This window comes from Leptidea sinapis, chromosome 14 (genome assembly GCF_905404315.1).
Source record: "Leptidea sinapis chromosome 14, ilLepSina1.1, whole genome shotgun sequence".
Classification (NCBI taxonomy): domain Eukaryota; kingdom Metazoa; phylum Arthropoda; class Insecta; order Lepidoptera; family Pieridae; genus Leptidea; species Leptidea sinapis.
This window is the reverse complement of record NC_066278.1, coordinates 11,962,492-11,990,331: the sequence shown is the minus strand read 5'-3', so window position 1 is coordinate 11,990,331 and position 27,840 is coordinate 11,962,492. Positions and strand designations below refer to the sequence as shown.

Here is a 27,840-nt window from a genome sequence, read left to right as displayed (position 1 = left end):
GGTCAAAGGGAGGTGTTGTGCCACAGACTAGCCGAGAATTCCATTCCTAAATAGTTTGTTGCGTCTATAAGGCCAACCTAAAATGCAAAATAGGTAGCCATATATTCGATAATAATCTTAATAAGTTAAAAGACAGAAGACATAAAGTTATCGCGGCTCTAAAACAATAATACTGTATCGATCTTAAGTAGATCCTTCCTTATCCATTTCATATCAGAATAAAATTTTACACGGAACTCCGCAATTGATTAAGCATTTATTGGTTGTAAATTTAAATTTATTACCGATAATTTTTTAATTGATTAGATTACAATAAATTAATAATTATTATACCCTTCCGTTTTGGCAGATGTGTCTGTGAAAAGAATACAGTTAGATGTTACTTTTGTGCTGTGCAACATGATTATTGCGAAGTGTTTGTGAAAAGTGTAAGAATGGCATTGACAAAAGTATTTTTATTGTTAACGTGTTTCGTATTTGGAGTTAAGTGTCAGGCATCGACTATAGATGAAATTCCTACTGGACCATTTGATCAAAAATTGTTGCAATCTGTTTTAAATCCAGAACTATGTGAAACGGAAATACGACATTTGGTTTGGCAGAATCAGATAAGTTTATTGGAGTGTAAGTTCTTTGGATTTTTTTAGTTGCAAGCTTTCATCTTCTGCAATTTAAATCCAACTACACCTAACCACTATAAAACAATTGCTACTTTGTATGTTTCAATTTTTAAATTTTGGTTATTTACACATAAACATCCTTTCAAAAATTATCAAACTTATCCTCAATAGCTCATACGAGCTCATATGAATTTATTTACTTCTTTGTAAATTTCTTCGACACTCAAAATATAATCACGTATTTGTGAGTTCCAAGCTAAGACATTACTTGATAATTTTACACTTATACGTTTCCTAATGCGAATTTTTTAAGGATAATCAAATTTATGTATACAAACGTATCCAAATACAAGTAAACTAAAAGTGACGCGAACAAATAATAAATTCAACTGGGCTCAATATCTGTAGACTATTGTCAGTTGCAACGATATTCTATTTAAATTTCAACAAAAGGCTTAAATCCAAATTCCATATTTTTTTTTCAAAATCAAAGAAATCACTTACTGAAAGTCAAACACTTCAAAAAGTACCTATGACTCACACTTGAGATGGGCAGAAGCAAGAAACTCAGAGGAGTTCTTTTTAACTTCCCGCTAAGAAAATTGTAATTTTTAAAAAATTCGGGAACTTATTAATTTTACCCCGTTTTTAGAAAATCGAGTTTTCATCAGATGTCGACGTTTTAAGGTTCTAGCAAGGTTCCCTGACTATTCCCGCAATGGTGTCTGTACCTCTGTATGTATGTATGTGTGTGTGTTGGCGCCATTCGATGACTTAGATTTAGGCTTACCGAGGCTTTACTGATCGACTGAAAACTGCGTGAAAATCAGTTTATTCATTCAAAAGTAATTGCGGTTTAAAAATTTATAAATTAGGATTTTATTTAACTTTTATCAGACTTATTAGATCTTTGAGCTCAAAACCATAGAACAGCTAACTCTTTGAGCTCGAAGATCAAACAACGACACAAATTATATTTTTGTGCTCGAAGTGTTCAAAATCGTCACAAGTACAACTTGAAACGTTTAGGTATGGAATTAGCGGGAAGTTGCAGGGATGGCCTTTAGGGTCAACGATTTTCCTAATTTTTTTTTCATAAAAATTCGATATACATTTGGATTTTCTAGATCTTGTTGTAAAAGCATATACATCGCCCTACAAAAGACTTACTAACTCGACATAACTGAGTAGTAGGCATGATAAGCTTACGTTTGTTCCTGGTGTTAACATTATGGTTATGTCAGTTTCTAGCAAATTCACTTATATGCCTATGAACATATTGAACTTTGATTAACGCGAGTGTTACACATTTTAATTAAACAATTTTTAAAGTATTAAAACGCGTGTAATTATAACTTTGTTATACCTTAGATTTTGCGTAAAAGTTACATTTTTATTATTATTTTAGTTAACCCGACGAGGCCTTAAAAACTTTAATTTGGTTTCACTAGGGGCTTATCAACAATTAATGCGGGTATTAGACTCATTGAACACATCTTTGACAGCTGGGAAGAATCACAGGATGCATATAATAGTGATTTTCATTACTATAACACTAGAAATAAGGAATTCCTTGTTACTAATTATAGTAGGCTTCATAAGACACATAATAGCTTTAAGGGTAAAGCACTTTTATAATAAAGTCCCAGCCAATGTACAGTCTTATTAGTATTATCTTATTAGTATATTAGTATTATCTAATAAGTCGTAAATCCTACTACTCCACAGCTGAATATCTAAGTGATCGGACAGCATGGGACTAAAAAGAATTCTAAAGGAATCAATTTTTAAAAAATAATTGCCTTTTATGCATTTTAATAGAAGTATGGGACAGCGCCGCTAAATTTAAGTTAAAAGAATAACAAGTAATACAAATCAAACTTATTAAAACACTTTTCCATTATCCGTTTCTAACACCTACAGAGAAAGTCTAAAAAGAAACTAAATTTATGAATATATTAAAAGTTATACAAATACACAACCTGCATACCTACCTACTAATTAGGAAAATTATAGACAAACAGATTTAACATTTTGCAAAAACGGAACAAATACAAAATATACGCAATAATGACCACGTCATACTGTCAAAGCCAAGGACCAATTATGGACTGAAATAATTACCTATGAAGATGCTAAACTATACAATTACGAAGATAGTCCATCTTTGGATATCAAAAATACAGTCACTTATAATTTATTCAAGCTCCGTTTAGCCAAATGTATTTTAGATGATACTTCCTTTGTCTAATGCTCACACCTATATTTAGTTTATCATACGGACGATTCATAGATTATTATTAATAAATATTTTTCTCATGTAAGTGACAGTTTGTTATGTTTTTAATGACAATAAATAATCTTTGAACCTATTTTACTCGAGGCCGGTTTAGTTCTCTGGGACATAGAACCGAACAGGGATTACTAACTCTCGTGCTGGCTGCAGCAGGTGAATCAATAGATATCTACAGAAGCTTGCTTTCCAGAATGTTAAATTACTAAAGTAATACTGTTTAAATAATAGGCAAGTACTGCGTGCGATGCTCGAATTCTCGGGAATCCTCTGTGAACTGCTAGATCACTTGGCGTTGCGTAGAGACGTCGCTTCATTGTGTGTCTTCTACCGCATTTATCAGGGGGAGTGTTTTGAAGAGCTGTTTGGTCTGATTCCTGCCGCTAAATCCCACCTCAGATCCTCACGTCGTAAATAAGAATATCATCCCCACAATCTGGGTGTGAGGCGTGTCTCCACATTGCGGTTTTCAAGAAACTTTCTTTCAAGTACAACCAAGCTGTGGAATGAGCTTCCTTGTGCGGTGTTTCCAGGACGATACGACATGGGTACCTTAAAAAAAATTATATACATTTCTAAAAGAGTGGCAACGCTCCTGTGATTTCTCTGGTGTTGCAAGAGAATGTGGGCAGCTTTGATCATCGGGCTATAAAACATCACGTGTAAGCTCGTTTGTCCTCCTTTTCCAAAAAAAATGTATTATGCAATTGCTGTAAAACAATTAATATGTAATTTCGTTTATATCGCAAAAACTAGCAATATTTAAAATTTTAAAGAAGAAATTTTTATAATATAATTGTCCTCACTCCTGGAAGTCAATCTCCATTATTTATAAGGTTTATATATGTTTTTTGTTTCTACATAACTTAATCTGCCTGTCTGTTTGTACGCGATAAACTCAAAAACTACTCCATCGAATTTCATGCCGTTTTCACCAATGGGTAGCGTTATTCGCGAGGAAGGTTTTAGAATATAGTTATTAATGTTTTTGTGTACATACATTAACGATATTTGTTGGAGGTTTCGGACAAAATAGCCGTCTGGGAGCTTTCAACGAAAACGCTACCTTTGAGATCTAACAAAATAATGTATGGTGGAATAGTGTATCTTATAAAGTTCTGCAGAAAGTGCGCAATGGCATATATCTTTTAAGGATAACATAATATATCCATTTTAATTCTTTTAAAATTGGGGATTAGAAACCAGTAACGTAAAAGCTCTTAACACAAATACGACATTAATCATTATCATTTCATTACTACATATTATAAAATCATTCAGAAATACGTTTTATTTTTCATTTTTAACTGTTTAGCTTTATTACTTATTTCCTTTGGCTACGAGAATAACTCGATTACTTACATCTTTTTTTTTTCTATTGACAGAACAGTGTCTGTAAAATCAGCTAGTTAAATATAAGGCATTAATTTATACGAATATATATTTTTCTGTTTCAGTTCTCGATGCTGGTATTCGAATACCAAGAAGTTTGTTAATGGGAAATTTTGTGGACCTAGGTAACTACGACCAATGCCTAGGCATAAAAGCGACCTCGCGAAGTCCAGCCATCGAAGGAAAGTACTGTACAGTCAGAATACCATTAAGTCAAAATTTAACTATGCCTTTTCAATTTACAAATGGGCAAATGAAATTAGTAAATGTACGAGACTTAATAACACAGCGACTCAAGAGTAGAGGTATCGACACAGACCGACTCATGAGAAATACTGAAGAAGATTTAGTTATGTGAGTTTTAAGCCAAATTCATTTTCCATTTCCATGGACCCATCGGTGAACCATATGAGGCTCCCGTCCTTCCACGAAACATTGTTATTCATCCAGTCGTCTCTAGAAAGTAGTTCCACGATAAAGTGTTTGACAGTGATTAACATGCCTAATATGTGGTCTCGCAAGACTGAGTCTTCTAAAATCCTAAGCGTTTGCGACATCCTGTTACATGGCGTATGTGATTGTTGGTCTCACAATTGCTGTGAATAGCCATAGGAGGAGCTATGGGCGTACTCCCCAATGTGTCCCTACCAGACGTCGACGTATACCCAAGACTATTTTAGCGTTTTTTACTGCTTTGTGGAGGTGTGAATTCCATGTGAGTTTCTGGTCGAATGTGACTCCCGGATACTTAACCTCAGCCGAGAATGCTAAAGTGGAGCCGTTCAAGAGACTTCAGTTTATTAAGTTTTCGTTTTCTCGTGAACGGCACAATTACAGTCTATCCTGCGTTGACTGACAGTTTGTTAGCAGTATACCACTGTGAGATGGTGTTTAGCGTTTTGACTTATGTCAGCTCATGTTTGAAATAGGTATTTTAATATGGCGACGAAGTAATAATCCGGCTAAGTTTTAAAGCGAACAGTTGCTTAAAATGTAGTGGATTTCGGCTGCAGGGCCGGGTATTTTCTGGTCGCTACTAATTTTCCCCTATCCTAAGCCTATGTGACCTACCTCTTCAAATCCCATATCTGGGATTCTTTAATAAAGTAGCTGTTGCTTTTATTTGAGATCCTTGAGTAAATGCATAATGTGTCTGAATTATGTAGATCTTACTTGTTTGTACTTACCATGTGTAATGGTTATTCGACATTCCAATTAGTACCAACATTCAGTTATGATAATATTAATAGAATCATTTGTAACCTGTTAATATTATATTGTTTTAGTAATTATATTTAGTATATTTTTTGTAATTGTAATATTATACAATCACATGCAAAATTTTAGTGATGTCACTTTATTATGATGTTGGTAATTTCGTATTATTAAGGTTGGTAGTGCTACGAATTGCTTTCGGCTATTGGGCACTTCTTGTTGGGGCAGTCGAAAGTATCAGACGTGCTGGCTGCTAGTCACCCGACTGCCCAATTATTTTAAATCATTTAATGTTACTTGTATATAGTTGTGATTATAGTGAAATAATTGTATATATATATTCTATTCAAGTGGTTCGTAAAAGTGATTTTATCATACATGTTACTTACACCATAAATAGTGAAGCTTTACAAACTCTTAATTGAAAACTTTTATTGCAAAAGAAAGAAGTGTATATATGTATAAATCATAGTATGTGTAATGTTCGTTGGGGACAGACCAACTCAACTATTTGTGCCGCAAAACAAAACACTCCACAACAACTTTTTTTAACTTAAAAACGTCATTAACTTTAAAACGTCAAGTCTAAATAGCTCAGTAGATTCACTAGCTACGACGTCTTTTATACCGAAATACATAAATGTTTGCACAGTACTTCCAAACCATACACCTCACCAACATCCTGTCCAAAGAACTGGTACAAATCGTATTTCTTATCATTGAAATGAACTTGCTTCCATTTTACAAATAAAAAGGCCGACAACACTCCTGAGATTCCTCAGCTTTTAAGTTAGAGCTTCTGTAAATAATTAACAATGGTTATTCTTATCCTCCATAAATATAAAGTTAAGTACTAAGGATTTTTTTGTTACAGTGAAGGTCTTCTAAATATGGAATTAAAGTTTGGTATTTGTTTACCAAAAACGTGTACACCTCACGAATGGATCACATATATGCTGACGAATGTCAGTATGGTAGGACTTAAGTACACAACAGAAATTTGTCGACTCCCCAATGACAAACAGTGGGTTGTCTTCGATACCCTTGCGACGTAAGTTTATTTTGTTTGCTTTTTTTTTATTTTATCAATGAATTCTTTTGTTTGTATTCGTTAGTTCCTTTGTATCCATATATTGTAACGGCTGTTCCCAATATACTGTCTACACATAGAGATAAATTATTACCTTCTACTGTCAGTAATTAGCTGTCCATAATATGAAGCTCTCCCAATATACCCTATAAGTCATCGCCAGTTCACTGTTGAAATATCCATACAAATTTCTATCCCTGGTAAGCTATACGTCGTCTCATTGACAGACAGCGTGAACGGATAAGATGAGTTACCGTCGATAAGTTTATTGGAACAGAAAAGTCAACGATAGTTACGATTTTTATCGCAAGTTGGCCACAACCGGAGATAGACTAAATATTGGGAGTCGCCGTAAGTCTGTCATATTTTGTTGAAGTTGTACTTCTTTTGGCGCAATGGAGAAAAATGATGAGAGTGAATTTTTACGATGCGCGCGCACACCGACACCTGAATTCTACATCGTGAAGTTAGTCTAGGTGGCATGAAAATCGATAACTATGTTCAAGTTGTATATTCTAGTATTTTTTTTGTCATCATATTATTTAACTATAAGTACTAAACCAGCAAACGTTGTATTGTCATATAAATTAGGTACCCCGAGCCCGCTCATTGTATGAATTGTCTTAAGTAATGAAATGACATTGACTGAAATATTTGTATTGCGTATATATTTTTGTATCATTGTTCTTATATTATTATTATTTTGTTAAATTTGAAGAGCTACCTCTTCAAATTAAGTTTCATATTTAATTTCATATTTACTGATGTGTAGATACTAAAACTTTATTATAATTTCAGCATTGTATTTTTATTGCTCGCTCTGATAACTGTTATCAGCACCAGTTATGATTTACATTGCACCTTTACCCTAAAACTAGGTAAGTGAGTTTCAATTTACAATACAAAAAATATCGGCATAAATTAAGATTACATAACGTATTATTGAATGCAAAATTTCATCTGCAATTGAATTTTGATCTTACCACAATCACGCTTACTACTAGAAACTTCTTTCTTGAGCAACTTTGTAAAATCGGCTCTCGAACTCTATAATTGTAATGTACTTAAAATAATATTCTTTCCTTAGACGAAGGATTGATCTCCGCTGCGCTCTAACTGGATTCCGCACTGTCTAAGAACAATAAGCTTATTTATTACGGCAACTATTAGATGCTTTTGTGCGCGGCATATTGACACTCAATGGCATCTTTCAAATTTTGTAACATACGCTTCGTGTTATTTTACAGTGAAATTAATAAAATACAAAATGCTTACTGATAATATTATGTGATCCCAGTTTCTTTCTTATTTCTTGTAGAATTATACGTATATATATAGACAAAGTTTTACTACGGACCGGGCATCTTCGTTTCAATTTAAAGCAAAGTTTAACAGAACATGTGGCACGTTAATGTCACACATTGTTTGAAACTGGCTCGAGTACGCCCACTTGGGCGTGGTATTAGTTGCCGCACTTTGTGACTACGCCTGCGGTAGCTAGTTGGAGCACAGCGGAGACCAATTAACTAAGATTCATAACAGATACAAAAACTCAAAATCGTGAGTAAAAAATTCAAAAATCAGGGTTTAGTTTTCGGCATTTTTCTTCACCAAAAATGAACTAACTGTAAGGAAATTTTGGAAACTGAAGACTGAATCATCCTGCGCCGTGTCTCCAACACGATACGATATTTACCCAACCTTCAAAACAACTATGATTCCTCGGGTGTTGCAAAAAAGTAAAAATAACTGTAAAAATTATTTTCTTAAAATGCTTATTTCCCAATACTGTGACCAAATAGGCCTTATGAGTGATTTTATTAACTCACCAAATAAATAAATGAATTTTGGAGTAGAGTCATTTCATTCATAGTTTCTACTACGTTTATCTTGGTGTGATTATTTACTTAGAATATAAAAAAAATAAACAATTTAATATTGGTTCGATAGTAGATTCGAGTAGATTGTAGAAGATAGATATACCATAGATATATAGGTACAACGAGATAGTGCGGGTTTTAGGTAGCCATGTTTTAGGGTACCTAAAATTATTTATTATCTAAGATAAATGTTGTGTACAAATATATAAACAATTAAAGATCTATTTATACCAGAAATTATGCGCGTTTACCAATAAAGTACTCCATTTGTCCTATGACCGCTCTTTGACAACACTTTTCTTAAAGCCTTGCCTAGTATCGGAACACTGGGTCCCAAACACGTAAGCGATTGCCAGTTCCGCGGTCATCTTGAACGCAAAGCCAAATTGGCTTTGAAGAAACTGGGAGTAATGAATAGAGCACGGCAATACTTCAAGCCGTCCCACATTCTAGCGCTCTACAAAGCGCAGCTCGGGCTAAATATGGAGTACTGTTGTCAGCTCTGGTCTGGCACACCCCAGTAGCAGTTTGAACTATTTAACCTCTTGAACGCAGACCTGCTCGAATCGCTCACTTTCTTTCTTCTACCGTAATTATCACGGGAAGTGTTTCGAAGAGATATTTGATCTAATTCCTGCTGCCGTATTCCGCATTCGCAAGACACGCCACAAATTAGAATATCATACCTACCTGGATGTGTGGCGTGTGATTTTAATGGATCTCTCTTCCACGTATATCCAAGCTATAGAATGAGCTTCCTTGTGCGGTGTTTCCAGGACGATACTACATAGATATGTGCGTACAACTTTTTAAGAAACCGGCAACACTCCCGTGATTATGGTGTTTCGGGAGAATATGGGTGGCGGTAATCACTTAACATCAAGTGAACCGTACGCTCGTTTCTTCACCTCTTCCGTTAAAAAAAAAGACAGGAATTAGAGGAAATGTGATTGTCTTGCATTTAAAAATAATGTTTACAGGTGATGTTCTATGCAATACAACCTATGCGAATTAATTGTATTGAGTATTATATACATATTTGATAAACAACGATAATGCAAAGCCCCAAATTAAGTCTTTTTATCGTAACCGGCATGTGGTAAATAAAATATTAAATATTAACAGGTCATAATGATAACAACAATATTATAAAGTTCGCACCGAACATTCCCTGATAAATACAAACAAATAACTCAAATTAAACGATAGAATAAGTAAATAAACTGCTATTATTGCTTGAACTTTTTTATGCTGGCGCTAATCTAAGGCGCCACCTTCACGAGCGAGAGAAATTATCGTGGTTCCAAATATTTTTATTATACACTTTCAAATTCAAATGTTTTTATTCAAAATAGGATGTGAGATCACTTATTGAAAGTCAAAAAAACTACCACCCATTTCAAAACGAATGTCTCAGACCTGAGAAGAATGGCTTTTTTTTTCATCAAAAAAATATGTTTACAAAGTAAAATTGTACAATTAATTAATTTATAATTTAATAGACTGAGGGCGACCGCTCCATTCCCAATCTATGGTATAATTAAGAAAGTAATTTATGTTAGAGTAACCTTTACCACACAAACGTTTTTTAACAATTCTTTTGAATAGCGTAATACTTTTGTTTTGAACATTTTCTGGTAAAAGCATATACATCGCCTCACAAGACTTACTAACTCGATTTAGCCGAGTAGTAGGCATTATAAGCTTATCTCTGTTAACATTATGGTTATGACAGTTTCTAGCAAATTCACTATCATACTACATTTCATTATCAAGAATATATTGAGAAGAAACGGTCAAGATGTTAATTTCTTTGACTTTTACTCTCAATGATTCTTTAGGACCTAGGTTATAAATAGCGCGAATAGCCCTCTTCTGCAACACAAATATCATATTAATATCGGCAGCGTTGCGCCATAGCAATATACCATAGGACATAATACTATGGAAATAACTAAAGTGTGCTAGTCGCGCCGTATCTATGTCAGTTAATTGTTTAATCTTTCGGCGTATGCTGCAGAACTAAGTCTGTTCGCCAATCCATCAACAAGGGGGCTTATCATAGACTTACAGTAGCGTATACATAAACAGAGATAAAGCAAGATTGAAAAGGTAAGCAAATCTATTGTTTCTGTAACCAATTTTGGTTGACAGGTCGTAAACAGTCAACCACGCTTGTCTTTAGCTTCTTAGTATTTTGACTATAATACCATAATCAGAATTGGTCACACATTATAGAGCTTATTCAAAAAAAGCGCGTACAAATAAAAAAAGGCCGGCAACGCTCTTGTGATTCCTCTGGTGTTGCAAGAGAATGTGGGCGGCGGTGATCACTTAACACAAGGTGACCCTCGTTTGTCCTCGTTTGACCAGCAAAACGTCAATGTATCCTTGGAATAATCAGGGTCTCAAATAGATTGCCGTACGATGAAACGCGAACTCATCAGGATGCAGTCGCTCGTGGAGGTAGTGCCTAACTTGACAGTTCTCATTTCTTGGTCAACGGGGAGTACCTAGGCTTTGATTGACAATGTTTTAAAATTTTAGATTTTAAATTTAATATTCTTTCGCAATCCATAATTAGCGATCAAAGATTTATATTCCTATCCATCTATAGATTTTGAAATTTAATTTGACATACTATTGAAAAGCAGATTCAGTATCAACTCACAGAAGATATAAAATCTGGACTCTAAATTATCTTAGAAATCACATCAAACAACGCCTTAGTTAGCTAGTCTGTAAGTTCAAAGGTGTATTAATTTTTTACGGAAGAGATGGAAAAACGTGCGTATGGGTCACCTGATGTTAAGTGATCACCACCGCCAACATTCTCCTGCAGCACCAGAGAAATCACAGGAGCGTTTTTTTGTGGTGCCCATGTTTTTTTTTTTTTATGGAATAGGAGGACAAAAGAGCGTACGGGTCACCTGTTGTTAAGTGATCACCGCCGCCCACAATCTCTTGCAACACCGGAGGAATCACAGGAGCGTTGCCGGCCTTTAAGGAAGGTGTACGCGCTTTTTTTGAAGGTACCCATGTCGTATCGTCCCTGAAACACCGCACAAAGAAGCTCATTCCACAGCTTTGTAGTACGTGGAAGAAAGCTCCTTGAAAACCGCACTGTGGAGGACCGCCACACATCCAGATGGTGAGGATGATATCCTAACTTGTGGCGTGTCGTGCGAAGGTGGAATTCGGCGGCAGGAATCAGGTTAAACAGCTCTTCGGAACACTCCCCGTGATAAATGCGGTAGAAGACACACAATGAAGCGACGTCTCTACGCAACGCCAAGTGATCCAGCCGTTCACAGAGCACTGGGTCCCCGACAATTCGAGCTGATCTGCGCTGCACGCGGTCAAATGCATCGAGCTGATACTGGGGTGCGCCAGACCAGAGATGACAGCAATACTCCATGTGTGGCCGGACCTGCGCTTTGTAGAGCGCTAGTATGTGGGCCGGCTTGAAGTATTGCCGTGCTCTATTAATGACGCCCATTTTCTTTGAAGCCAATTTGGCTTTGCCTTCCAGATGACCACGAAATTGGCAATCGCTCGAGATTTCGAGACCCAGTATTCCGATACTAGGCGCGGCTTTAAGAGAAGTGTTCTCGAAGAGCGGTGATACGACAAATGGGGTTTTTTTAATACGAAGGGCAGCCCGAGCTAGAGTGCCCGGGGAGGGATTCTCCAACTCTGGTAGAGCCGGTACCCTCCTGGGGTAAAATCTTTTTGAGTACCGCTGTCATATTCGGGTGGACGGGGGGGGGGGGGGGGGAATGGCCACCGGTCCTCGACACTAACCTATGCGAAACATATCGGCACTAGGCCGCTACTTCACGCCGGTATTCTGTGCGAGTGTGGTAATTAACCCGGACGAGTCTGGTCCGATTGTGCTGACGTCAAAAGACGGCAGCGTGACTCTCCCACTTCTAAAAAGCCCTTAGTCGCCTCTTACGACACCCATGGGCCTGGGACTCCCCGGGAAAAGTGCAGGCCATGTCGTATTGTCCTGGAATCACCGCAGAAGTAAGCTCATTTCATAGTTTGGTTATAGGTTTAAGAAACTTCCTTGAAAACCTCACTGTAGAGGAATGCCAAACATCTAGATGGCGGGGAAGATAGCCTATCAGAATCCTTGATAAAGATTCTATAAATATGAGCGATAACACATTTGATATAAAATATATCTCGTTTTTTAAAATGATACTTCGTTTTTTATTAGTATCTCAAAAACTACTGACATTTATGGAATTTCGATAAAAGAAAGAGGAGGAAATTCTTAGTAAAAAATAGTTCCATAAACGGTGATTACAGCAGCAAGTGGCCGAAGTCACCTTTAAGGCAAATGATGCCTGTACCAGGTGTCTCCGTTTTTCCATTTCAGCAATTTGTTATTTTTAACAAAAGTTTTAATGGCATGTTAGTGAACTACTAATAAAGCTATGAAATGAATATAATAAAGTTATGAAATGAATAAAAATTTACAATTTAAATATTTGGAAAGTCATATTTGAACACCGTAACAATACAGCGACATAGATTTACAATTACAATTTTAAATTCTTAAAGTACAGGAATCAGGAATGATTACAAGACTTTTAGCACTTATCAATTAAAAGATACCTTTATCATATGGGCATAGAACACCGGTGGGGAATTTAATTACATATTTATGGTTTGTTATTTTTTAAGTGATAGGATTAAGTATACAAATTTAATGTGTACCAAAATTAATGGACGATACGGGGTTCGAACCCGCGCCTTTCGAGTTACGTCCCAGCGCTGTAGATGGAGCCACAACCCGAGAGTTGAACAAACATACGATGAAGCGGCTTGCGGAAAGTTGGCTTAGTTGATAAAGAGCACTGGGCCGTAACCCGAGACTCGAGAGGTGCGGGTTCGAATCCCGCATCGTTGATAAGTTTTGGTATAAATTAAATTAGTATACATACTTAGTTATGTTTTTATACGTTTTTAATTAACTTCACGGCGCGATTTTAACCGACTTTAAACGGTCATATTTCTTTTAAACTTCGTAAATTTATCGGGGACCGATGACAATACATTAATTTGATAAAATTAATTCCATCTTTCGATTTGCAAAATAAGATTTTTGTTAATTTATATAATTTTATCTATCGTCGATAAGACAGGAGATGTTAATTTTAAATTTCTTTTCAATTTTTTAGTTCGGTTTAGTTTTAGTTCTATAGAAAGCTTGTTTTTTAGTTTTTCTCAAACTGCTATTTTTTTAATTTCAGATCCTAAGAAAATTAATCCGACAAACAGAATGTTCTCCCTGTATACCAACACAAAGCGTCTAGTGACATTTGGAAAGACTGCTAATGCTTTAGAGTGCCTGGATGGTATTCGCTCCGTATCTATGATGTGGGTCATCATTGGTCATACATTCTCTATGTATTCATCTTATGCAAATGTGCTGGATGCAGTAGATGTGAGTATGTTGTTTTTGTTAAGGGCGTTACTTTAAATCTTATGCCAAGTTCCATTCTCCAAGAACTTGGCATTTTTTCGCCTTTAGTACAGAGTCGCATTCTTAAGTTCTTCCGAGACGTCTCCCGGCGCGAGGGTGAGTCCATCGAGCGACCAAATTAGCAGCAGCTGAAAGTAGCGAACGCTCGTGAGGCGAATCACATCTGCCTCAAAAGATGTCACTTCGTGATGACCACGACCGCTCTGCCAAGAGTGTCACGAAGAAGAAGAAGAAGAATTCAAAACAGATAGAAACGGAAATCGGAAAACGGAATCGGTCAATCGGTCCTAATAAAGCTGTACACAAAATAAAATTACATCGTCTACGTAAACAATACATTATCAACGTAAGCATGAATGTTCATAAATTGAAAACTACTGCGACAAACTATGTAAAATTTTTACGGGACTAAATGGCAACGATTCTGCATCAAACTGAAGAAGAATCACATAAAATGTTTCATAAATCTCAGCGTAATACATACATACATATAAAAGATACCAATCGAATTGAGAGCCTCCTTCTTTTTGAAGTCGGTTAAAAAGAAAACTGGATCTCTTGCTAACATTGCGTACAATTGTAGGATTATTTTTTCCACTTTCTTTATTATGTAATACATTCTGGTGATTGTATTATGTATAGTAAACCTAAATTAAAACATAATTTCTTATTTCAGTTTTTAACATCAAGCGATTCAACCTGGATTAGTTCCGGTATATTTGCGGTGGACACTTTTTTCACAATGACTGGTATTCTGTTAGTTTACACAACCGTGGGAAAAATTAAACCCAGTAAGTTCTATTGAATATTTATTATATTCGTAAACTCTACTTTTTAAAGTTTTTATTCCATATCAAATCAAATTCAAATATTTTTCTTTAAAATATGACTTAAAATCACTTATTGAACGCCAAAAATAACGGGCGTAAGAAACTCAGCGGGCTTTTCTTTTCTTAATTACGTTACAATATAGGAAATATATAGATTATAAATAAATATATATATTTTATTGTACACTAAAATTTATAATTAAATAGTATGAGGACGTTCGCTCCACTCGTAATCTGTGATTTAATTGTCTTTCATGTTTTGTTTTCATGGTAGACGCGATTCTGAATTGCTGCGTTTTTCTTCTTTGTTTTAGAATAATCCCTTCACTCTTACTAATAAACGTAAACTAGCATAAGATAAGCATTACTCACAGTATTAAATGTCTGATACATAGCCAAATTCAACATTAGTAAAACTTTAAAGAATAAAATGAAATATTATAAAATAAAACATTAACACTGGCAAAGCAACTCTCGACATGAATATATATAAAATCTTGCCCTTACAAAAGTATTCAAAAAGCCATCCTGTATATGTAGGTCACACTAAAAGTTTTGCGTCACAAAAAAAACAACATCTTATAACCAAAATATTATGTTTACATTTTAAACATTTTTTCATGCGATCGAAACATATCTTAGACCAGGAGGACCACAGATCTGAAGGCATGTTTTCTACGTGCTGATTGAACGCTATCACTGCCTCTTCGGAATTGGTAAAAGTGAAACCTCTCATCAAATCTTTGATTTTGGCGAAAATACAGAAATCACAGGGTGCTAGGTCGGGGCTATGTGCAGGATGGGTGACGAGTTGTACTTTTTCGGAAGCTAAAAATGACTTAGTTTTGTTGGCCTTGTGTGAAAAAGCGTTGTCATGCTGTATGAGAGAACGCGGCTTTTTGGTCGTCTTTCGCGAACTTTTTTAACCTGGGTAAATAAATGGTAGAATACCATTTCGCATTAACTCTCTTTTGATCTTCAAGTGGAATTGTGCAGATGGGACCCGTAGCTGAGAAAAAAGATGCGATCATTTTTTTACCAACGTTTCTCGCCTGTCTTACTTTTGTTGTCCTGTTCTTATTTTCAAACACCCATTCACAAGATTGCTGTTTTTTTTCGCGTTTAAAACAATAATTTACCAGTGGGAGGCTCCTTTGCACAGGAAGCCGGCTAGATTATGGGTACCAAGGTAAGTGTTTCGGTCTGAAGGGCGCCGTAGCTAGTGAAATTACTGGGCAACTGAGGCTTAACATCTTATGTCTCAAGGTGACGAGCGCAATTAATTTTTAGGTTTTTTGAGAATCCTGAGCGGCACTGCAATGTAATGGGCATGGCGTATCAATTACCATCAGCTGAACGTCCTGCTCATCTCGTCCCTTATTATCATTTAAAAAAAAAATCGCGTTTTGTCTCCGGTGAAAATGTCGTAAACAGCATTAGTCTGTCCGTGGCTTCATTAGCAGCTGTAAGCACCATTCCACGCGCGCCCGCTTCTGAACCGCTGTCAGTTCATGAGGGATCCAACGACAATAAAGTTTCCAAACTTTCAATTCTTCGTGTAAAATTTGCATCTGGCTCATACCTATCCCTAATAGTCCTCGAATTGTCTCATAGGTAACCCGCGGGTTTTCTTCAATAAGTCGCTTAACAGTAGCCACATTATTTTCGTTGACGGCAGTTGAAGGCCGCCCACGCTTCAGAAATTTATCATGTAAAGAAACCTGACCTCCCTCAAATTCAGCAAACCATCGCCTCACCATGCTCAAACAAGGTGCTTCTCTCCCAAAAGCATTTTGAAGACGAGCGCAACAGTCTTGCGGAGAGAGAGAACTTTTAAAATCATAAAAAATCATCGCTCTAAAATCTTTTCGACTTAATTCCATTTTCGTTGCGCAGGTAGAACTTTGATGTGTGATAAAAAACAATTGATAAGTTATTTAGCGCCAATTGTTTATTTTATTAGAAGGTTGCAACTTTTCAAAAAATATAACATTCAAAATTCAAAGAGTAGTAGATAGATTAGCTAGAAGTGCAAAACTTTTAGTGTGCCCCATGTAGAACACTACTGTAACTTCATACTAGAGTGCCCGAATCGACACACAAACGTACACACGAATTCAGAGCCCTATATTTCGAAGCAATCTTGGGGAGACAAGACTATTGAATGCCACGATGTACGCTACTGAGACTGGTCGCTGTCTGCGTTTTCATCATCAATCTTTTTGTATGTACCAACCCTAGCGCTTCGCCCAGACTTCAATAAATTTCAAGGAGAACGCTGAGTTACGGTAGTATTCTGTTACTTGTATTATGACTAAGTATATAGTTGAGTACTTAAACTTTGATAGAGCCTGTATGTAAAACAATTTTGTTTCAGTGCAACTAATAAAGGGACTTCACTTCTTCTACTTGAACAGAATATTTCGTCTATTTCCGTTGCTCGGCGCGCTTGTTCTTCTAGAAGGATCGTTCTACCACAGGATAACTGATGGCCCTCAATGGGGAGGCGTAGCCATAAACACGGACAACTGTAGACGATGGTGGTGGACCACACTACTGTATGTACAGAATTATGTGAATCCAAGAGAAATTGTGAGTTCGCTTTTATTATTTAATTAATTTGCTTTTAAACTGGATCACCGTTAGAATAGTACAACTTCATAACATTATAAGTTGAAGTTCAAGTAATTCATAATTGCAACTACACGTCATACATAACAACTACCTTATATTATTACATTATAAGTGATAGGGGTGACAAATTGCGATAATTTCAACTTCCACGTGCATTATAATAAATACACACAAATGCAATGTCGTAGTACATGACCAAAATTGACACTGCCGTATTATGTACAAAGAGAACAGTATGAAGAGTTCCATACCCGTCAGCGGACGCATCTAGATCATCCGGCTCGAAGGACCATAAAGATGTACGGTTCTGTATGATAATTAAATGATAAACTGGTAGAATAAAATATGTATAATAAACTAAGAAGCAGATTTACCGTTTGATATATTGCTTGATTGATACGCGGCGAATTACTTTACGATGGATCGCGCGGAGTGTTGTTTTGCAACTACTGAATGTTTGAAATATAATTAAGTTTTATATTGAAATATGTGTTTCGCAGCGCTTCGATGTCAGCACGAAACCGAAACAACAGATTTGATGAGTTTATTCGTACATGAGAGTAGAATGAGCGCTCAATAGTATAATAAGTTCGATTTCAATATTGAAGGAGAAGGCGATTAGAATACTTTGAACTAAGCTTATGTCAGAGTTTACAGATTCAATTCTGATTTTACCAACACAAACCAAAATAGTTATAACCGAAATGCGTTTAAATGCTCAGGCGAGTCAGTATCTCCTGAGGATGCCTCGTGTAGAGGCGAATCACGTGACGAATTGTTGAAAGACAAATCTTAGCCGAATTAACACTTAAGAAAACTCATAATATTTGGATTATTATGGACTTCAGAACCGCCTATATGGATACATATTAGTTGCCTTTGGAGTGGAGACGATGGGTCTTTGGGGTTATGGGTACAAAAACTCATAACAAAATTATCCAGGCGTCTAACCGAATTGACTAGGTAGCTCAAGGTGGAACGTACCTACGTCAGAGGATAAGTTTGGCCATGCAAAGAGGTAACGTTGCCAGCTTCATCTTAGCACCTTACCTGCCGACCGCGGTCTTCACGGTATATTACTAGCTGTAATTAATTAATTTTAAAAGTTTTAATAGTTTATTTCGGAATGCAAAATGTTGATTTTATTGCTGACAACACTGTAAATACAATGATAATTTTGTTCAGATAAGTTTTCAGAAAGTCAAGCAGCCTTGCAAATAAACGCGGGAAAAAATAAATCAATAATTAACAAAATTTCTAACTGTAAACATTTTGCATACTCTTGGTTTAAGGCTTTTTATATAAAGAGTGTTATTTATTAAGTCATCTGTAAATAATGTGAATAAAATTTCTTTATCCCGTATAATTTTTGTTATATTTTTAAAGTGATAACCCTCACTTCTAGGAAATACCGTTCGAACGGTTAGCTCAGTTGGCAGAACACTGACACGGAACGCCAGAGATCGTGGTTCGTTCATAAAATTTTGATTTCAAATTTTATTTGTATTTATCCCGATTTTTTTTTTATTGTTTCAGTGCATACCGCACTCGTGGTACCTGGCCATAGACATGCAGCTTCATATTATTTCTCCGCTGATACTAGTGTGGGTATTAACAAACAGACGGAAGCTCGTGTGGTCTGTTCTATGTGCCTCCATTATCGGTATCACTACCGCAGCTACAATATTTAACTTCTTCAAGAACCTGCCGTCTACAAACGCTAGCTTAATGTAAGTATGACTTTCTTAGAACATTACTACGTACTTTTTTGAGAAATTATTATTAATACTTTCAAGAAATTATCTTTATGTTAAAATGTTTGTATTTTGGATTTTTTTAATGGAAGAGGAGGAGAGGCGAGCGTACGGGTCACCTCATGTTAAGTGATCAACGCCGGTCACATTCTCTTGCAAACACAGAGTAATCACAGAAGCGTTGTTGACCTTTAAGGTAGATATACCCGTTGTATCGTGCCGGAAACACCACACCTTGAAAACCGCACTGTGGAGGAATGCCACACTTCCAGATGGTGGGGATGATATCGAGTGTATGTAGATATGTGGCGTGTCATGTGAAGGTGAAATTCAGCGGCAGGAATCAGGTGAAACAGCTCTTCGGAACACTTACTTTGATAAATGCGGTAGACGACACATAATGAAGCGACATCTCTACGTAACGCTAAGCTATCAAGCCGTTCACAGAGCACTGGGTCCCCGACAATTCAAAAAGCTCTGCGTTGCACGAGGTTAATGGTTCGAACTGATACTGGGGTGCGCCAGATCAGAGATGAATCCTCCAATCTCTTCCTCCTCGCAATCCTCCATGTGGCCAGACCTGCTCTTTGTAGAGGGCTGGCTTTAAGTAGTGCTATAGTATACGCTATTTATGATACCCAGCTTCTTCGAAGCCAATTTAGCTTTGCCATTCAGATGACCATGAAATTGAATTAATAATTTCATTTCATTTCATATGTAAATCTAATTATTTTTGTTTCTCAGACGTAATGACGAACAAGATAGGTACATGGCGGTGTTCTATCAAAATACTCTGACTCGGGCATCGCCTTTTTTAATAGGCATGGCATATGGATACCTATTAAATATTACAAAAGGGAAGAAAGTTAAATTACCTGGGGTATGTATTTACTTAAATCTATGTTATAGCTATGATTTATCAGTGGGCTTCTTTGCACAGGACGGCATCCTGGGTTAAGGGCACCACAACGGCGCCAAACTGTTATTGTGTTTCAAGTGAGAATTAACATCTTATGTCTGAAGGTTACGAGCGCTATTGTTTTTTTTATGGAAAAAGTCGACAAACGAGCGTACGAATCATCCAGAGGAATCACAGGTTCGGTGCCGGCCGTTAAGGAAGGTAAACGGGATTTTTTTTAAGATACCCATGTCGTATCGTTTCGGAAATACCGCACAAGCTCATTCCACAGTTTTGTAGTATGTGGTAGAAAGCCTCTTGAAAACCGCACTGTGGAGGACCGCCACACATCCAGATGGTGGGCATGTAATCCTAATTTGTGGCGTGTCGTGTGAAGGTGGAATTCGGCGGTAGGAATCAGGTGAAACAGCTTCTCGGAACACTCCCGTGATAAAGACACACAATGCAGCGACATCTCTACGCAACGCCAAGTGATCCAGCCGTTCACAGAGCACTGGGACCCCGACGACAATTCGAGCTGCTCTGCGTTGCAAGCGGTCAAATGAATCGAGCTGACACTGGGGTGCGCCAGACCACATATGACAGCAATACTCCATATATGGGCCTGCGCTTTGTAGAGCGCTAGAATGTAGGCCGGCTTGAAGTTATGCCGTGCTCTATTTATGACGCCGCGCTTCTTCGAAGCCAATTTGGCTTTACCCTCCAGATGACCACGGAACTGGCAATCGCTCATGATTTTGAGACCCAGTATTCCGGTACTTGACGAGGCTTTAAGGGAAGTGTTATCGAACAGCGGTGATACGACAAAAGAGGTTTTTTTAGTTGTAAGCGCACAATCTTCAGTCTTCTGGTGGTTAAATTGGACAAGGTTCAGTGGTCGTAAATGAATAAAGTGTAACTTTTGACATACATAAGTTCTTGGACCTAAGTTAATGAAGTGATTTTGATTTGATTTGATAGAATACAGCCGTTCACTAGCCACCGTCTTCATACATTTGTTTATATTTTTCTACTAGCATCAACTTTAAAAGTGCTGCCTTGTTTTTGGTACTCTTGGGCTCTCTTCCAATCATCTTGACTTTCTTTCTTTCTTCATATTCACATTAGCAAAAAGTAATCGCTTCAAAAAGAAGTGTAATGTTATGAAATTTTATATTACAGGTATTAGCAACATTGCTGTGGATATTGGCGGGCTTCATGTTTGCTACGGTTTTCATCATGTCTTATAATATACTGCAGTTAGATTGGGATAATCAGTTGGGCGATAATATGTACAACTCTTTCGCACGGCTGATCTGGTCGACGGCTTTGGGATGGTTGATATTTGCTTGCGTTCATGGATACGCAGGTGAGAATGTTGAGAATATATATTAGTGTTGCCGCTATAACATTAAAGAAAGACGTGGAATTCTAAATGTAGTAGTACAGTGATAGATATCCTTCGTTTGCGTATTCGACTCGTATTTGTTCAGCTTCTTTACGATTTTCGGCATTCAAATTCAAATATTTTTATTCAAAATAGGATGTGACATCACTTATTGAAAGTCAAAAAAAACTACCACCCATTCCAAAATGAATGCCTCAGACCTGAGAAGAATGGGCGCAACAAAATCAGCGGGCTTTTTTTTTCATCGAATAAATATGTTTACAAAGTAATATTGTACAATTAAACTTATTATTTAATAGCCTGAGGGCGGTCACTTCATTCCCAATCTGTGGTATCATTAAGAAAGTTATTTATGTTATAGTAACCTTTACCACACAAACGTTTTTTAAAAATCCTTTTGAATAACGTTATACTTTTGTTTTGAACATTTTCTGGTATCTTGTTGTAAAAGCACATATCGCCCCACAAAAGACTTACTAACTCGACTTAGCCGAGTAGTAGGCATCATAAGTTTATGTCTGTTCTTGGTGTTAACATTATGGTTATGACAGTTTATGTCAAATTCACTTATGTGCCTATGAACATACCTACATTACATTATCAAGAATATATTGAGAAGCAACAGTCAAGACGTTAATTTCTTTGAATTTTGCTCTCAATGTTTCTCTAGGATCTAGTTGTTGAATCGCCAATCCTTCAATATGGGGGCCCCATTGTAATTTGGAATCTAGAGTTATGCCAAGAAATATAGCAGTTTCCACCGGTTCTATCACCTCTCCGTTTAACAAAACATTTACATTTACATTTTTGACATTTGGTACGGTAAATTTAATGTATTTAGTTTTCTTGCTATTTAACATTCATCAAGTATTCGTTTTCAAAGCACACTGGAGTTTTATAGGCATGAAAGGATTTTATTATCTTAAAATTGATTGCTTTAGAATTACATTTGATGTCAGTTCCAACACTACCACTGCTTCGAAAACAAATGGCGCTCTGAGAGAGAAGAAACGGCGCTAGAAACTCTCCCAGCATATTTTTTGCGCCCTTCTGTATTGAAATAAAATAGACAATATTGCACTGTCATTGTTATTGCTATAAAATAATCATAATCTAGTCCCAGGCTGTCCAATCGCTTAGATATTCAGCTGTAGAGTATATACGACAAAGCCATTTATTAATAAAACATTTCAATTTATATATAATTCCTGAACAGCATCTGGGACTTTATTATAATAGTGTATACATAATGATAAGGTGAAAATTATTGTGTCTGATTATTTTTATAACTTAAGTGCCATACTATTACAACTTAAAAACTTCTACGATATTTTATGAATTCAAATTTTAAACGTGTTTATTATTAGAAACTTCGATCATTTTCCCCCACTTCACATATTTTTCGAGGTTGATAGTAAATGACACTATTGTAATGGGGTAATGAAAACAGAATTGCAGTGAGTGCCCCGTACAACAGCCGCTACAAAACTTATAATTCGTATTTATTGCAGGTCCACTTAACTGGTTCCTATGTCTTCCTGTTTGGAAGCTGCCAGCTCGTATATCGTACGCCATGTTTCTCTACCACTACGCTTTCATGTTCATTTACAGCGGAATGAAACGAGCGCCTATATTCTTCACGTTTTCATCTACGGTAAATATAATCTTTTCATATGGTGCGTACAGATTGATGAAATGTTTGCAATGAAAGAATCCGCCGTACACATGGCTGCAAAGTATCATGAAAGGTAACTTGGTAACAATTTCTCATCATTTCTTGTTTTGTGCGCGCAAAACGAGCAGGCGACACTAAATGCTAGCGACCTTGAGCGATATGTGTTCACGGCTGCCGGCCCGCCATCTATGTAACAAAGCCAACATTTTCAAAATTCTTGCGAGGAAATCGTTATATATTAACAGGCGCAAACAGTTTATATGTTTATATACAATTCTCATTATTGATTACTAATCTGAATAAATGTACCTACACAAAAAAGTACAAGCTATATAAATACCTTTTCTGAGAATAGTAGTAAACAAATGCGTCATGCCGAGAAAAAACTTGTTTAACTGCAATGAAAAGTGGTAGTTCAAAATAGCTCTGAAGTGTGTAAACACTTAGTAATAGTAATATAACCAACAGCAAACATTAGAAACCTACAAATAAGCCTTAAGGGTATGTGTTATATGATAAAATAGTGTTCATAGGTCCAAATGGTGTATTTTCACTGCTAAACTTGTCTAAAAATGCCTTGTTTGCGTGTTTTCTGCTTACCCTTCGCCTGAAGATAATTTACCTACAAGCAACGCTCGGAGCGACCTGTGATTTGTCCATTTTTCGAACGAACCGGAGGGGCGCGTTCGCGGCTGAATGCCGGAAGTAGCTGAACGTGGCAGGTTCGTAGTGAATGAGGGGTAGGAGCGCGCTATATGTCCATGGTTGCAGCGAACATGCAATGAAAAGTAGAATTATATATTTCATGTTAAGTTTCACCAGTCTGTACGCACCTTTACTAACAGCATGCTCTTATACGATTGAAGTTTTAAGAACCTTTATCTATTTTTCGAGGACGACTCGAGCGAGATATTCCAATGACTCTCAGGATTCAGCAATTCTGGGCGGAATTGCAGTTGCACGCGTCACTGTGACACATAAGATGTAACATTAGCAAGCATATTTCTATACCAATGTTCAAAGTACTATATCCGCGCCTCAATTATAGGGCTACTGGAAACCCAAGCACTGGCAGCTATTTCGATCAACGGATCAACCTAGCTATCGCTATGCCCAATATATATATATATAACGGAAATGCTGCCAGTATTCTTGATACACTTCTTCGCAACGATAGTTTTAATGTAATGATAGTATAATAAGTATAATTATAAGATTTAATTTATTGGAATTAAGTATAATATACAGGAAGCGAAATAATAAATAAAATTATTTTCAAATTAGATCTTTTTGTTTTTGTTAGTGCTAAAGTACTTCGACAGTGCTAGTTTTATAATACACGCTGCAAATAGAAGCCCAGAGTATAAACCTGAAACTAATAAACGGAATATTTCCTTCCCGTTCACTTTCCAAAACTTTGTTAAGATTAGATAACTTTCGGGGGATGATATTGTCGGGAACTAAACCCTTGTTTTTGGATTTTTTAAAGCAGAGAAATCGACAATGTTGTACCACATTTCTGAAACATTGTTTTTTATTTCCAGATGGTCGACTTTTTCGCACTCTTGGCGTGGTCGTACATTGTTGGTTTTGTTGCCACCGTAGTTATAGATGCGCCATTTTCTATTCTATTGAAAATGATGATGGGAGGTGGAGGTGAGTCATATTGATGAACATTATATTTTATTTGACCCCCTCTTTCGCCCCGAGCGTAGTCACCGGCAGCGACTTTCTTTGTTCACTGAAAAATAAACGAAGATAATATTTTTTATTAACTTTTCTGAGAGTAAAACTTTAGACATTGCGAGGCAATAAGAATCTCGAAAAACACGTGGTTGTAGTATGCCATACTCCAACATGAAGCGGGTGGAATTTTGACGTAGGTAATGTGCAGTTGTTGAAATACGGCTCATAAACCCGAACAACCCCTCTGAGCACTCCGTGTCATATATGCGGTAGAAGATGCAGAGAGATCGCACAGAATTGATCGTCGGTGATTCGAGTCTCTCTTCGTCGAATGCGGTCAAATGGAAGAATCTGTTATTGGGTAGCACTCGCCCATGGATGAGAACAGTACCTACTCCATGTGTAGACCGAATTTGAGCCTTTTATAGTTGCAGGCGGTAGTGAAGTACTGTCTCGCCTTACTGGCCAATTGGGCCAATTTGGCGTTCCCTTCCAAATGACCACGAAACTGAACGTCGCTCGATATGTCAAAGCCGATTATACCTACTGATATATTTTTTTATGAAAACAAGGGACGAGACTAGGACATTCAGCTGGTGGTATTTGATACCCCATGCTCATTACAATGCAGTGTCGCTCAGGATTCTTGAAAAACCCCAAAAATTCTCAGTGCACATTTGCGCTCGTCACCTTGAGACATAAGATGTTAAGTCTCATTAGCCCAGTTTCTGTGGGAATTAGAGAAGTGACCTCGAATGGGCGGTTGCCTCACGCCTTCCCATCACGTGAGCCTCTTGTTTGCCCCCTTTCATATAAAAAAAAATTTGTTTTTTTTTTTCAATTGTTACCTAAATTAATATTAGTAGGTACCAAACATTATAATCTTTTTATATAATAACAAAAGTTAGTTAAATTATATTATTATGTACACTGCTCACCGAGAGGAATGCTACATGCTAACAGCTAGGTGTAGAATATAATATACCTACTATTAACGTTGTGTTAGTTTTATATGTCCCATGTCGTATAATTCTAGATACAAGAAAAGAAAAGAAGAGAAAGGACGCTCAATCCAAACTTTGCTTGTATACGTCAGAAAGTTTCTCGGAACTCAGCAAAATACCTTCCGGACTATCTAAAGCTGTTGCTCTATCTATTCTGTTGCACAATTTGCCATATTTTACTTTACATTCGAAATGTCTGACATCTCAATGGTATTCGCGTTTATCATTGATTACAGAAAACGCCTGATGCAAATTAATTTGATACATCAAATAAAAGTCGTAACTCATCATCATATTATGTTTTCCAGGCGGCAAAAAAAGAAGAGAGCCTCGTCCCGCAAAAACTGAAGCACAAGTAGAAAACGGAGAGCCCACTAGAACAGAGATTACTAACGTTGATGAGAAAAAAGAATGATTTAAATAATCATTGCTAAGGTCCATTCATAACGTTCATAATGTTTCGTTACAGTAAACGATACATAATGATAGTCAGATTATATAACATAAAGATTTTCGCACGTAAGTGACACAGAATATTAATGAAAGAGTTACAAAAGTTTGAAAAGTACAAAGAGGAATCCATCTATAAACCTACTTTTGTCAGGAGTTCAAGATAAATGGCTAATGTATTTATTTCTTATAAAAAAATTACACGCGATAATAGTATAGTTTAAAAAAAAATGTAAAGCATGCTATAAGATAATATAGTCAATAAATCAAATAATATGCATAATCTGTACTAATTAATGGAGAGCCGGTTTTTTCCTTCGATAAAATAGCATACCATAAGATGCAGCGTGTTTCGGAGATTTTAGTATATGATATGTTTGTGATTACTTATCCGGGACATATATTTTTTTGACTTAGAAATAGTTGAAAATTCACAATACAAATAATTCAATCAATGATAATTCATACAAGATTTTATACAATGATACTTACTGGGTACTTAATTTACGTGTAATAATAATATAATGTACTATTTTTTATTGGGTTACAATTTCACGCGTTTTAATCCTAAATGTGTAACACTCGCGTTAATTAAACGAAATAATTTCGTCTCCCTTCTTCATTATATGGCTATATTAACTTGAGAAGCGTTGCTCATAAATTTTGGACAGTTTAAAACTTAGTCATTTCTTAATTATACATTTAATTTAAGCTCAATTTTTATCAAACTTGTTTCAGAGAGCATATCATTTTATAATATTTATTTATTTATTTATTTATTTAATTTAGGTACAAAAACGATTACAAAGTAAAACATGTGTAATATAAAATAAAAATAAAGATCTTATCACTATAAAATTGTTAATCTAACTATTGTACACAGCGTTATATTATTTACAATCACATTGAAAATATGTAAGTACAACTAATATTTGAGTTCTATGGTACAGTGCTTCTTAATTGTTAATTTCAAATTATATAAACTTTGATTAAATATGTCAATTTCACAATTAAATTTCAAAATTAATACTATTTAACTCGTTATATAATTGGCACATACGATGAAGTGGATTATTATATGCGACATTGTTGTAACAGTGCGGTATTGCAAAAGTTGTAGGCATACGAGTGGCTTGCTTGCGAGTAATAAAGTGAACATCTATTAATAAATCATTGCTAAAAGTCCGTAGCACAATCCTGTGTAGGATAGCCATGTCATATATTATATTTAATGACGTTCTAAATAGATATATTAGGACATATCATTCGCAGTCTGATAGCGGAACGCTTTGCATAATGACAATGTAAGCACACTTTTCTCCTTAGTCGTGTGAACTGTCACTGTCCGAATTGGGTGGTTGGTGTGTGTCCGAATGGGTTCTAAAATCAACATACGTAACCTAAACTGAATAAATGTTATACATTACAGCTTATTCACCAAGAATATTTTAAGCAACTGGAGTAAATGCGGCAATGTATAGATACAGCGGTCGAAACATAATGGTATTATTTGT

The 27,840-nt window shown here is 36.2% G+C and overlaps 1 protein-coding gene across 2 annotated transcripts; it reads left to right on the top strand.

The window, feature by feature from the left end:
• Window positions 1–374: 374 nt before the first annotated feature.
• Window positions 375–27,098, top strand: LOC126967954 (O-acyltransferase like protein-like). 2 transcript variants are annotated; one of them, XM_050812669.1, is made up of 13 exons: window positions 375–624; window positions 4,371–4,659; window positions 6,395–6,571; window positions 7,409–7,488; window positions 13,755–13,948; window positions 14,664–14,778; window positions 17,195–17,409; window positions 18,988–19,181; window positions 19,950–20,085; window positions 21,286–21,472; window positions 23,023–23,165; window positions 24,731–24,842; window positions 26,185–27,098. In XM_050812669.1, the coding sequence occupies exons 1-13, from the start codon at window positions 435–437 to the stop codon at window positions 26,289–26,291; spliced, it is 2,139 nt and encodes a 712-aa protein (XP_050668626.1). In that variant the 5' UTR covers window positions 375–434; the 3' UTR covers window positions 26,292–27,098. The 2 variants fall into 2 exon arrangements, with proteins under 2 accessions (XP_050668626.1, XP_050668627.1); XM_050812670.1 differs by lacking the exons at window positions 14,664–14,778; window positions 17,195–17,409; window positions 26,185–27,098 and adding an exon at window positions 25,909–26,142.
• The last annotated feature ends 742 nt before the right edge of the window (window positions 27,099–27,840 follow it).